The sequence below is a fragment of the Oxyura jamaicensis genome, chromosome 3 (assembly GCF_011077185.1).
Source record: "Oxyura jamaicensis isolate SHBP4307 breed ruddy duck chromosome 3, BPBGC_Ojam_1.0, whole genome shotgun sequence".
NCBI classification, from domain to species: Eukaryota; Metazoa; Chordata; class Aves; order Anseriformes; family Anatidae; genus Oxyura; species Oxyura jamaicensis.
In genome coordinates this window covers 93,013,746-93,026,632 of record NC_048895.1, presented here as the reverse complement: position 1 = coordinate 93,026,632, position 12,887 = coordinate 93,013,746, and the positions used below count along the sequence as shown (strand labels likewise).

The window sequence follows — 12,887 nt, the reverse complement described above, 5'->3', positions numbered from 1 at the left end:
TAGCATTTCCTTTGGAAAATGAGAACTTCAGCAAACTCAAATTTAGAGCAAAATACCAAAGATACAGCAATACTGAAGCTCAAAGCTAAACAGCTCAGCAGGTAAGGCAATCAAACGGATTCAGTTTCAAATCTCCTTTTGCAGATCAAGGGATTTAAGCTGGCTTTTTTTTTACATTCAGTGAAGCCTCTTAATTACTAAGTTTTGAAAGTCAGTCTTTCTTATCAAGCATCTTATTACACAAAGTGAAATAGCTCCAAATGAGATTTTGCTTTGAAGATGTAACAAAGGCAAGAGATTGTACTCTTTATGCAGCAATGTACAGAAATATGCTAGGTCAGAATGAGCTATCTTAGATACCAGAAGGAGTAGAAAAAAAAGTAAATGTCACTCTTTTATTAGTATAGACACAAAGGTAAAATACACAGGCTTCCAATTAAAGGAACAATGCAATGAACAAGGAGATAAAGTAAATGGGAGCTATTCAAGGGGAAATACTGGGAAAGGTAAATACTGGATTGCTTCAAGAATTTTTGTTGTTGTTGTTGTTTTTTAATTGATGGTACTGTTTTCCTTATTGACCTTTACACAACAAGTAGAAGCATGCTAATGAAGACCAGAACAAAACAAAGGAGGATCAGAACAGAAGAGGGATTAGCTTGGAATTAGGACAGTCATAAAGCTCTGAAATACAGTGCTACAAATCACAAGCTCATGCACTTAAAAACTAATAAGCACAGCTACTTTAAGTTGAGGTCCCCTCCAATGAGAATTACCTTATCCTGTAGGAGTTCACCTGCTAGAAAAAACAAAAGCAGAAAAACAGCAGAGGTCATAGATCTGGGTAGTACTACATAAACACAAAAGACCTACGTGACAGTTGTATAGCTTACAGTGGAGAGCTTTTCAAACAGATAGAGAATTAAGTTTTACTCCTTGAAACTAGCAAAAAAGGCTGAAAGGGAACACTGGCTTTCTAAAAGATGCCAAAAAAAAAAAAAAAAAAAAGTTACTCCAGCCAAAGATAATACTAGTATAAGAATAAAGTTATATAAAATTGCTATTAATAGATGCAGCCTGGAAAGTACAAAAAGATCTTTAGTCAGAATGGTTTGGGAATAACCTTCCAATAGGACTAATGGGGTGACAAAACCACCGGTTCTATACAAAATTTTATTTGACCTTGAATGTCAAGCATATTACCAATCTGATAGTAGGACAACAGAAAAACAACACGTTAGAAAAAGCCACTTATAAAGCATTGGATAAGCTCAGTACAACTCGGCCTTAATTTAAGAAAAGGATTTCAAATTCTCATGGAACTGTGCCTTTGCTGTTTATGTAAAAGCAAGCAATACACCTTATTAGCAAAGCATACAAATAAAGTTACACATAGCTTGCTTAAAATGAAAAAGGAAACAGCATAGCAAACATTGCAGCTAGTTATCCAGCAGTTAGACCTTTCTCCTTGTAAACCTACAATTTGGCAGCTGCAGACCTTGGGGAGAAACAGCAAAGGGTACCTAACTTAATCCATAATTATGCAGAACTGTTCCAATGGGGTTGTGCAAACATTTTATTATTTTTGTCAAAATACAGCGATAAGCCAGCTATACCAATATTCCATTCATTTTTATTTTTAAATATTTTCATATAAACTGAATCACCCGCATGGGACCTTTTTGACCTTTTGTAGCTGGGAGTACCATCTTCGGTAAAACCTCGGCCCTTCTTGAATCAGTAGGAGTTCTACCTTTGCATTTCACCTTGGTTTTAAAAAGGGAATTACATGGCAGAATAGGTGACACTATTTCTATAACAAGTCCATTTCTCTTAATTTATAAAATTTATAGAAATCAAATATATGCTTTTGCTCACACAACACTTGGAGCTATGACAAATGAAAGGTACGCAAGCCAATGAAATTCACACACACATGAAGATAAAGCCAGCCACATTCTTTCAAAATCAAATATCTGTATCTGTACCTGTTGGCTGCATCTGTATCTGTTGGCTGCATGTGAAAAATTTCACAGTAATTTACACCTGACCAATACCTTTTAAGGCCTAATCCTGCTGCCAGTGGAGTCGTCAGCCGTTTTGCAAAGAACTTCAGTGGCAGCAGGACTATGACAGGACACTTAAATACTAAATGCCAAATATTATAGTTAACTTTTTTCCTATTAAAACTGACGATCTCTTTAAAAACACTTGAGATTCAATTTATGCAAGTTATAAAAAAAATATTGGAGTTCCTTTTGTAAAAGATTGTATAACCTTTGGGATCCTTATTTGTAATGTTTATAATGTCAGAGGTACTTTTGTTCCTGTTTATGGGATTATTGCTGGTCACCTTCCTGAGACTTGAAAGACCATTAAAGACAAGCACCATTCCTATTCCTCTAAATTATTATATCACAAATTAGTAGTTTGGACCCTTTCTAAAGGGATCTCTCCCCACAATTACACTAAAACATAGTGATGGGTCACAAATTCCAGGGGGTCCGACTGGTCCTGGCATTCCCGGTGTGCCACGGTCTCCATCTTTACCAGGCTGCCCACGGTCTCCAGGACGTCCTTCCTTACTCATACCCGGGGGACCTTCTGGACCTTAGTGACACACATGCAAGAAATAAATATATTACAGAGTATTTTTATTAAAATGGAAGCTAGTATGGACACACAGAAGCCATGCTCTTTGCTGAAGTACCAAGACAAAGAAAGTTTTATTTTCTGAAAAAGACACTTCTTGTCACAAACTACTTATATATGTGTATAGCAAAACTGTTATCTTATTAAGATTTAAAATAAAAATATAAAAAGCACGGAGAGTACTTTAAGTAAAAATAGCTTTTAAAAGGAAATATGAAAATCTGCTTTGGTATGCTTATACTTTAGCATAATCTGGAATTACTGGGGCATGAATCAGAGCCCTCTGATTTTTATTTATTTCTCTAGCCTTGGATCAGGCTCTAAACTCTCTTACAAATACTCAATTTTGCATGTTGGAAGAATACTTTCCTTCTCTAAGCAATGGTTATAAGTCACATGTCTGTTTAGAAAAGGGAATCTCAGGTACCAACCTCTACAAGACATGCCTTATATTAAATAATGTGTTCAATGACAATTTAAAAGGCATGCATGAGATAGGCTCCAGCCATGAAAGATATATGGTAATTAAGGTGTACAAAAACTGTTCACATTTTTCTTAACTATATTGATACTTGGATATTTTTTTTATTTTATTTTTTTTTAATAAATAGCATGCACTGAATCTGCACAAATAAGCCATCTCTCACCTGGAGGTCCCGGGGGGCCTTGGATCCCAGGAACCCCAATTCCTTGATTGCCTTTTGCACCATTTTTCCCTGGCAGCCCTGTGGATTAGCAAATTCATGTATATGTTTGAACACTAATATTTTCATCAGAACAATCAGAAAGCCAACATTTGATAATATTTATTGAATTAAAAAAAGGGATGTAAATATTCATTTCCTTGTAACTTGTATGGTGTACCTGAGTTCTTGATTATCCTCATTTCCACTAAATTAAGAACCAATTTAGCACTTAATAAGCAGATGGCCACTATGAGTTGAGTGAATAGATGATGAGGATTTAAGGAATTTTTTAACTGTATTGCCTTTTCATTGGCAAAGTTTTTAAGAAGTTGCATGAAGAAAGTGTAAAGTATTCAGTGCAGTTGCTGTGGAATACACACTACATAGGCAATCTTCCACAATGCACTGCAGAATTAAATTTTTACCAAAGTACTCCTCTCTGAGAGGGACAAAACCTATGCTCTCTTACACTAGTACAGCACAATGAATTCAACTGCTTCATAAACATAGGTACCTATTTTTCTCTTATTTAACTTTATATTTAACTTTAAGTCTGTAAATAAACCCACAGAAATCAGTTGGACTGCTTGTATGGCTGAGATACCTAAAAGTATAATCATTAGCTTCACTAGTATTATTAAAAAGAAACCTGAATTTTCAGGAAAAAAAAAAAAAAGGCAAAAAAAAGCATAAAGAAAGCAATAAAAATCCTTATGAGTTGAAAAGAAAAAAGGAGAAAAAAACAGGAAGTAAGAGGGGTATAAAGGTTTCATATACTAAAAATCAGCCTACAGGTAAGTAGACAGTAGATAATCAGATATTAAAATAGCTGAAACAAAGAAATTTGGAAGAAAATAAACTAGTAAACATGGAAAATACACCAAAGCTCATGTCTAAACATACATGAACTAAAAAAAAAAAAAAAAAAAAAAAAAAAAAAAAAATTAAAAGCAATTTTAAAAAAATAAAGGAAAAAAAAAAAAAAAAAAAAAAAAAGAAAAAAGAAAATCTAAATGCAGTTTAAAACATCTACAGGAGACTATAACAGAAACAAAGATATCTGTAAAAAGATTAAAGGAAAGTATAGCAGAACTGAACACTAGTTATCTAGTTGCATTCTTGTGTTTTCTCTTCTTCTGACATGCATACTTCTAAAGCAAAGGAACCTTTGTACCGCGTCCTCAGTTACACTTTGTGACACAGACCCAGCTATTCCCTTACTCCACTGCACTAGCCTCATTCAAAACTGGAAGCAGAAAACAAAGTCATAAAGGCCATTAGCATAGTGACATGCTGTCCTGGTTTCAGCTAGGATAGAGTTAGTTTTCCTCCTAGTAGCTGGTATGGTGCTGTGTTTTGGATTTAGGATGGGAATAATGCTGGTAACACACTGATGTTTTTGTTGCTGCAGAGCAGTGCTCATACAGAGCCAGTTCCTGGTGCTGCACAGCCAGCAAGGAGGCTGGGGGTGCACCAAGAGCTGGGAGGAGACACGTTCAGGACAGCTGGCCCAGGCTGACCAAAAGGGATGTCCCACACCATGTGGCATCACATGGAACAATTAAAATGGGGTGGCTGGCAGGGGTGGGAGGAACTGCTGCTCAAGGATGGTTAGGCATTAGTCAACGGGTGGTGAGCAACTGCATTGTGCATCACTTGCTTTGTACATTCTATTATCATCATCATCGTGATTATTATTTCTCTTCCTTTTCTGTCCTATTAAACTGTCTTTATCTCAACCCAAAAGCTTTTACTTTTTTTTTTTTTCCTCCTGATTATCTCTGCCATCCCACTGGCAGGGGGAGTGAATGGCTGTGTGAAACTACAACACATGCACACATTACCTCTTGTCCCACGAGCCCCAGGGCGACCCGGGACACCTGTCAGACCTGGAATACCATCATTTCCTGGCAAACCAGGAAATCCTCTTGGACCTTCAGGGCCTCTCGGACCTGGTGGCCCTGGAAGTCCTGGGGAAGCACTTTGGGACTGACAGTGGTTGCAGTTTTGTAGCCTTCCACTCTGAAGAATAGCAGGCAACTGGGCTGTGAGAATTCAAACATAAAAATTGCTTAAAGTGTTGTAACAGTAAAATATAAAAACGTTTCCACCCACACACTAAAACAAAACCAGCTTTCTCTCTTTAGGCAATATGGTACCTTTAGGAAACAAGATGCTAAAGTATGGAGTCTGTGGTGTGGAAATGGTTTTTACAGCTGTATGATAACCAGTGATAAATCAGAACAACATATTGATCTTGCTTTCAAGAAAGCATCTTTATAATAACAAGGAAACTTCTTCAGTACTTTGAACAAGGAAACTTCTTCCATACTTTAAACAGTACTTTAAAACAAGAGCAGTAAAGAGCCTTTCAAACTTACTTCTCAGTACATCTGAACACACCTGTCGAATAAATTCTTCTGAAAATTCTCGTGCCTAAATTGAACAGAGAAGAGTTATAAAAACAGAGGGCATGCATGTTTGGGGTTCTAAGGTACTCAAAATGACAAGTATGAGGTCCCATACATACAGGTTTTCCATCTGATCCAGGTGGTCCTGGGGGCCCTCTGTCTCCTGGCTGACCTCTGACACCAGGAGGTCCAACCAAACCCTGGATACCAGATTCACCCTTTTGTCCATTGATGCCTCGAATGCCAGGATCTCCTTTCTCACCTTTCTGGAATGAGAACCAATGAAAAGCCAATCATATCTTTACATGCCATTTAGAAGCTATGTAGCACCAAGCAAACACATTCTGAGAAAATCTTCACTGACAATCTTCATAAAATTCATATAATCAAGTTGTCATTGAAAATTGACACTAATTAGATCAATTTCACTAAAATGTATTAAGTTTTCAGATTCTTTAACAACTGCTTCAGATACAGTAATTTACCAAGGACCTAAATTTCCAACTTAAAGAGACTTATTTGACTTACTAATTGATATAAAACAAAAATCTCTTCTTTATTAACATATAGAAGAAAATACCTAGTTAATTTCTCATGAAAAAAGCAAATAATTCATTACAGTACATTAACATCCTTCTTAGAGGCTGGAAAAATTACAAGTGAAATTCTGGCACCATTGAAGTTCTTGGCAAACCTCCCATGTACTGTAACAATCAAGACTTTTACCCTACGTCTGTAGCGTATAAAACAGAAGAAAAATAGTTTGATTTCAGTTAGGGTTTTTTGTTGTTTTGTTGGTGGTGCTTTTTATTTTTTTAAACTTCATTTACTCTCTGTATGATTGATAGCTGTAGTCCATTCGCTTCACTGGAAAATGTTAAAATAATACTGCATTTATCTTTAACTAAGCAATGGTTCTTCTGTGCATGAGATTACCTACTGCAATAGCTCCTGTGGAGCTCTTACCCTACGCTGAAGCCAACAAAACTTCAGTAGAATGTAATCTGGGACATGCCCAAGATTAAAGTTAGTAAACTGTCTTTACTCCCTGATGAGTTTTTTCCTTCAATTTTTTTAATGTGCATTTTAATCATTCTTAGGGTTTGTTTGGTGTTTTGTTTTGTTTTTTTTTTTTGGGGGGGGGAGGGTTGCTTTCATTAGTTTTATAATACCCCCCCCAAAAAAAAAAAAAAAAAAAAAGCATTAAAGAAAGAGGGCAGCTTTTCTTCTTAACAACCAGACAAATGAGAAAAAAATGTGACAGATGTCAGTAAAATGTCTAAGAGACTCTTGAAAAGATGCTCCACCACTAAGGTGCCAAGCATGAATTGAACAGCAGTCTATGACCTCCTCCCGTTATAGAAGTTATACGCTAATTCAGAACTGTCTTTTTCCAGGGTAGCTGTATTTTACTTTCTTGTTACTGTCAACTTGAACATTATAGTGACAGAGATTTGATATTCTAGTTATCACCAGATAGATTTGTATTTGTTCATTTCTAATACACGACTGCAAATGTTTTTACACTTAACAGCTATTTTAAAAATACCCTCACAGGGCCAGCAAGGCTCAGGGATAAACATATGGAGCACATTTAGCTGCCTGTGGCTATACCAGAAGCTGTACGTGTTAGGATCTGAAAGTAATGTTGTTCATGTAGACAGAAGTTGTTTGTTTTAATTTCAATTTCTTTTACAGCTATGGGTTATGTTTACACAGCGACATCTGACTTGCAAGTTGATTTATTTGGAATTAAATGTTAAAAGGGCGAGAAAGCATTAAGAACCAGTGAAGTATTGTGAAAATTGCATCTATTGTAGAAAAAACGTCACTGGAAAAAAGCTGCCAAAAAGCAAATGAAACTGCTGAGGGAACATTTTCTGCAGTGCATCATGGTTTTGTAATGTTAAGCCACATCTCATGTGTGGCCTTGTTTATTGACCCTTGCTATTGGCAAAGAAAATCAATGAAAAGGAAAAAAGCTTAGTAAATGCTGAGAATTACAGCCTGAAGAAAACTTTTTATTATATCAGACCATAACAAATGACAAAATATTTTATAAAAACAGAAAATAAACTAGTTTTATAGGTCTGATAAGTAAACACCACAAATTCACTGTATCTTAATGTACAGTAAGAATATTATTGAAAGGATTTGTCAGATTTTTACCATGATTTAAAACATTGAAAGAGGCTACTTCAATGGTGCACAAGTAACACCTTAGCAATTTTGGCTACAATTCAGTAAAGCATCTATAAGCAAAACTGCATTTTTAAGCATTTCATAGAACCACAGTAGCATATAGGACAATTTAAATATTTGATTGCACGTGAGCTTTGAAGAATATATCCAATTACTTTAATGAAAAAGGGTTGAACAAAGACATCTCTAGGTAAAGCTGGAGCAAGATGATATTAACGAGACAGCATGCACCCTGATTTCACTAAATATGAATCAAAAACAACTAACAAAGTTAATCTTTTAAATACCAACACTCAAAACAATGTGCAAAACAAAGACTGAAAGGTTTGACCATAAATAAATCTACAGTAGTCAAAAAGAACTAGATAAGAAAAAGAGACGGGACTTTAACCCAGAGAGCAACAGATTTAGTTTCTGCCAGACAAGTCCAAGTGAGCTTTCCTTTATGCCCCTCAAGCTGAGTGCGAAATCCTTCCTGTGTAAACATGGTAGTAGAGAGAAAGAAGTCTGTCTTGCTTTTTCTGAGTCAGTCTCAAAGACAGAATCCTCTAAAAAAATAAAATCTTTGTATATGCTTCACGATTCCTCTTCATTACTTTTATTGAAATAAAGGCACACGAAGAAATCTCACTGGTCAAGTTTAAAATGCACAAATAGTTCAGATGTGGAAGCCCTTGTCACAGACTTTTGGGGAAGCTAAAAGTAGTCAGGGTATCAGCCCAGTTCATAAGGTTTTAGACAAATTTCTGACTGACATTAAATGCAACAGTTTGGATCTACAGCTTAAATGCCCCTAATTCGTTGACTGGCAAAATCAGTGAAGCAACAAAAGAGGAAGGATCTTCGTTATGTATTGTGCTCCATATTTTTGCACTGGCTGATGCTGAAGGTAAAATACTGAAAAAGAAGGATCATTTTGACTCAGTATTTTGTAATTTCTAATTTTCCAGAAGTTAGATTTTCTTTTCTACTACTATTTGCCTTCTTCAGCCACTTCAGCCAGCTCCTTTTCTGACTTTTTTATTCTCTTAAAGGTATATTTGGCTTAATTTTTTTTTTATTTTATTTTGCATTTCATGAAATATGCATTTTGCTATCTGTTGTCTTTTAACTAGTACTTATTTCTGTTCTATTCTCTGATATTTTCAAATAATTTATCTTCTGTTGCTTAGGTATGTGAGTATGGAAATATGTTTTACATAAATGTTTTACAGAACACAATTTGCAGAAACAAATAGAATAATTTTATAATATTCTGTCATTACAAAATACATACCTCTCCTTGTTCTCCACTCAATCCTTCTATTCCCTTCAGGGATTAATAAAAAAATAAATTAAAAAAAAAAAAGAAGCAAGTTGAGCCAAGTTACTTGGAATTAAAAAATACACTTTTTCCCCTTTGCTTTCAATAATCACAAATGTTAATTTTTAAAGATTCTGTGATTTCTATGTGTATAAACAAACAAATTGTATACAAGAGTTAAAAACGTATATCATGGTGAACCAACACTTCAGTAATACTTTAATAACATATACCAAAAGGATAAATTGGGATTATATCATACATATTATATACCATGTATTTTATTAGTGTAGAAGTAGCACATATAGACAAAATCTTATTTACTCTACAAAGGACAAAAGAAACACAGTTTTGTGCTCTAGCAAAAGGAAACTATTTTGTGCATGCTTCATACTGTATTACAAGAGAGAAATCAAACTCAGAGCCTCTGAAATACACACTGAATTTCTAAGCCAGATTTTGCATGTTGGCAAATGGTTGTGGTGCCTTTTCTGCCAAATGGTTCAATGGTGTTATTGATCATTAAATGCCACAAGCTGGCAGCTTACCACAGTTTTTTTTCACTTTGCTGATGGACTCTTATGGACAAGGGAATCTGTATTATATCTTGGAGGAGCCCTGAGGGCTTTAGAAACTTTGGAAGGACCTAGTCCTGTCTACCAAAGTATTTGAATGACTGAATTTTTGGTTGCTGGCCAAACTAGATAAGCATGGGAAACAATTTTACACTAGCCCTGTATTATTTTTTCAGCTTTCTCCAAATAAAATAAAATAAAATAGAATAAAATAAAATAAAATAAAATAAAGCAAGCAACAGCTACTCAGCTGTATCATTCTATCTGAAAAAAGTGTTGTTTTTTGTTGTTGTTGTTGGTTTTTGTTTTTTTGTTTCACCTTATAATTAAAATAATAAATTACCCATGGAAATGGGTCTATTATTTGTAAAGGTAAAGCCTAGAAAGTTCAATTTGTAGAATGTCAGAGTATGACATTACTTCTGGTTAAAAACAGTCACTGGCCGCTTAGTCTCTTAGTTTAAACTATTTATTTTTAAAAAATTTTGCTCAGCTTTATTACTAGACTCCTGTCAAGCTACATACCCCTGAGAGTGATAAAACCAAGCTAACATACTATCTAGACCTCCTGCCCATGCTCCACTGGAATCAGCTCCTTCTGGCGAGACAGACAGCTGTATCAATGTCGTAATTCTGAAAAAACAACTGTGACTTCCTTCCAAGTCTAGTTTTAGATACGTACCTCTGACAAATACTTTTCTGTTTAGACATGACATAGCTTATGTAGTTAACAAGTATTTATAAATGCTAACGGTTATTTTCTGTGGTATAACAAGATAGCCAACTATGACACAATCAGAATACATTGGCTCAGAATTGAAAGAAAAGAGAAATAACTGGATCTCACTGATTTGCAGCTGAAACAGGAAACATCTGTAATTTATGTGCACAGAAGATGTCAATAATGACTCTCAGTATACTATTGGGGGTAATAAACTACGTGAAAGTGCATCATGGTACACACAAAATCTTAACATCACAAACATCACTCTTACAATTTTTCGCAAAGGCCACTTTGTGCTGTTATCTGTTTTATATTACTTGTAACAGTTTAATGAAAATTTTCCATAATGAACTCTTTCATAGAATACAGGAAAATGAACTTCCAGTCTGTTTCCCAAGATATAATATCCCTGAGCCACAGAAACATGGGCTCCAGGATTTCAACCTCCTTTTCAGAGTGGATCTAGCTAGAGCAGGCTGCTCAATGCTGTGTCCAGCCAGGTTCTGCCACAACCTGTGTAAGCAGCCTGTTCCAGTGTCTGACCCACCCTTGCAGCAAAATGTTTTTCCCATTGATCAAGTTGGAATTTCCTGTGCTGCATTTCATGTTTTCATGTCCATTTCCTCTTGTCCTTCCCTATGCACATCTTCTCTACATGTGTTGTATTTGTTATATTTAAAATCCTTAAGGTGTTTAAGAGGTAATTCATACAAATATGTAATCATATTCTACATAAATATATTTCACACAATAAAAAAAAAAAAAACTTATGCTGATGAAAACAATCTTAAGAAACAATCATGAATCATAGCTGTCTTAACTAGGATCATCATTTTGACAGTACCTGTAAGCCTGGATTTCCTTGTCTTCCTTTCTCTCCTTTTCGTCCCTTCAGAAAAGAAGCATGTTTTCTTAAAATAAATATTTATCTGGGAGAAATAATTAAACTATCAAAAATATCACAAAGACACAAGATCTAAAATATCATTTTAAACTGGGCCCAATCAATCTAAAACTCAACTCTTCAAGAACTCAGAGCAGAACCAGTACAGATGGATACAACTTCGACTCTGAAAACACAGATGTTAGGATATGAGTAGCAACTGGATCCTCTCTTTTTCTTGTAGGTATTTCCATGACTTCTAGGTAAGACGGAGGAAAATCCCACTGCTTATAATATAATAGGCAGAGGCCAGGTGGCATTACTGATTACAAGGATTTATGTGGTGCCATGGTGACTGGAGCAGGCAGGGACAGAGCCTGTCCCAGGATGCCCCGTGAGTGCTGTCCCTGTGCCCTAGGTCAGCAACACAACCAACATGCCCAAGCCAGCATCATGGCTGGAGCCACACAAGGCCTGCACCAAATGCCATCACAGCCTGCTCAGCCCAGAAAATGCAGCTGGAAATTCATACAGGAAATACCGGATAGTTTTGTTTGAAGATTTAGGGCTCAGTGCTGTTACTCTTCTTCAAGCAAAATTTTTGTAGAGCTTAATTTTTTTAAAAAATAAATCCTTATAAACTAATATATCCTTATTAAATACTAGCACTTTTATTAAGTGTTATCAGACGATTTTGACCAGAAAAAAAGTTAATGTACCTGGATACCACTTTCACCCTGGCTTCCTTTGTCCCCCTGTAAAATATTAGAAGAAAAATCTTCATTTAACATGAGTAATCTCAAAGATGTGTAGCCTGTTTTAATTTAATGCAGTAAATACAAGGGAAGCATCTAACAGCCTCTATTAGATCTAGCATCTAATGGCTATTAGCATCTAATAGCCTCTATTTATATAGAATGAAAACAAATTTATCCCCATGTACACAAACACCGAAAAAAATGCAGAAAGTTATAATAAGAAGGGATTCTGTCATAGAAAGAACTGTCAAAAAGAAAATTAGATAGTCATATACCAAGTTAAATGGCAAACCCAGCAGGAGCTCATCTACTGAATGGGAAGGGAAAGGACAATGTGAGGGGAAAGGACATAGAGGGGACAGAAGGGCAGTACTTCTGAAGGGTTACATTTCATTTGGATGCTAACCAAATGAAATTTAACCCTGTGCTTGCCTTTGTCCACAGAGAATAGAGTACAAATAATTTATGTAATGTACTATAAACCCATTGATTGCAGAAGTTATATATGACATGGGAAAAAAATGTTTTTCTTCCTAATCAGAAAAAAAATATTATATTTGAATTTAACCAAAACTTTGTAGAGACTAAATTCCACCCACTCCTTTTGGGTTTGATTGAAATGTTTATAGTAGGTTAACATTTATGTGGGTAACTGGCAAGCAGATGGTGCAGATGACACTATAAAATGCAGTT

At 35.5% G+C, this 12,887-nt stretch overlaps 1 protein-coding gene across 3 annotated transcripts in view; it reads right to left on the bottom strand.

Moving 5' to 3' along the window:
• Positions 1-2,002: 2,002 nt before the first annotated feature.
• COL21A1 (collagen type XXI alpha 1 chain) overlaps positions 2,003-12,887 on the bottom strand; it is a 113,910-nt gene continuing 103,025 nt past the window's right edge. For 2 of the 3 annotated variants that reach the window (XM_035322515.1, XM_035322517.1), the window contains exons 23-30: positions 12,156-12,191; positions 11,398-11,442; positions 9,228-9,260; positions 5,869-6,015; positions 5,720-5,774; positions 5,183-5,383; positions 3,300-3,377; positions 2,003-2,610 (exon numbers count right to left, since the gene is read on the bottom strand). In XM_035322515.1, coding sequence (XP_035178406.1) covers positions 2,423-2,610; positions 3,300-3,377; positions 5,183-5,383; positions 5,720-5,774; positions 5,869-6,015; positions 9,228-9,260; positions 11,398-11,442; positions 12,156-12,191 — 783 coding nt within the window. In that variant the 3' untranslated portion in view covers positions 2,003-2,422. Of the gene's footprint in view, positions 2,611-3,299; positions 3,378-5,182; positions 5,384-5,437; positions 5,659-5,692; positions 5,775-5,868; positions 6,016-9,227; positions 9,261-11,397; positions 11,443-12,155; positions 12,192-12,887 lie in introns of those variants that run through there. The other variant, XM_035322518.1, reaches the window with a different exon arrangement.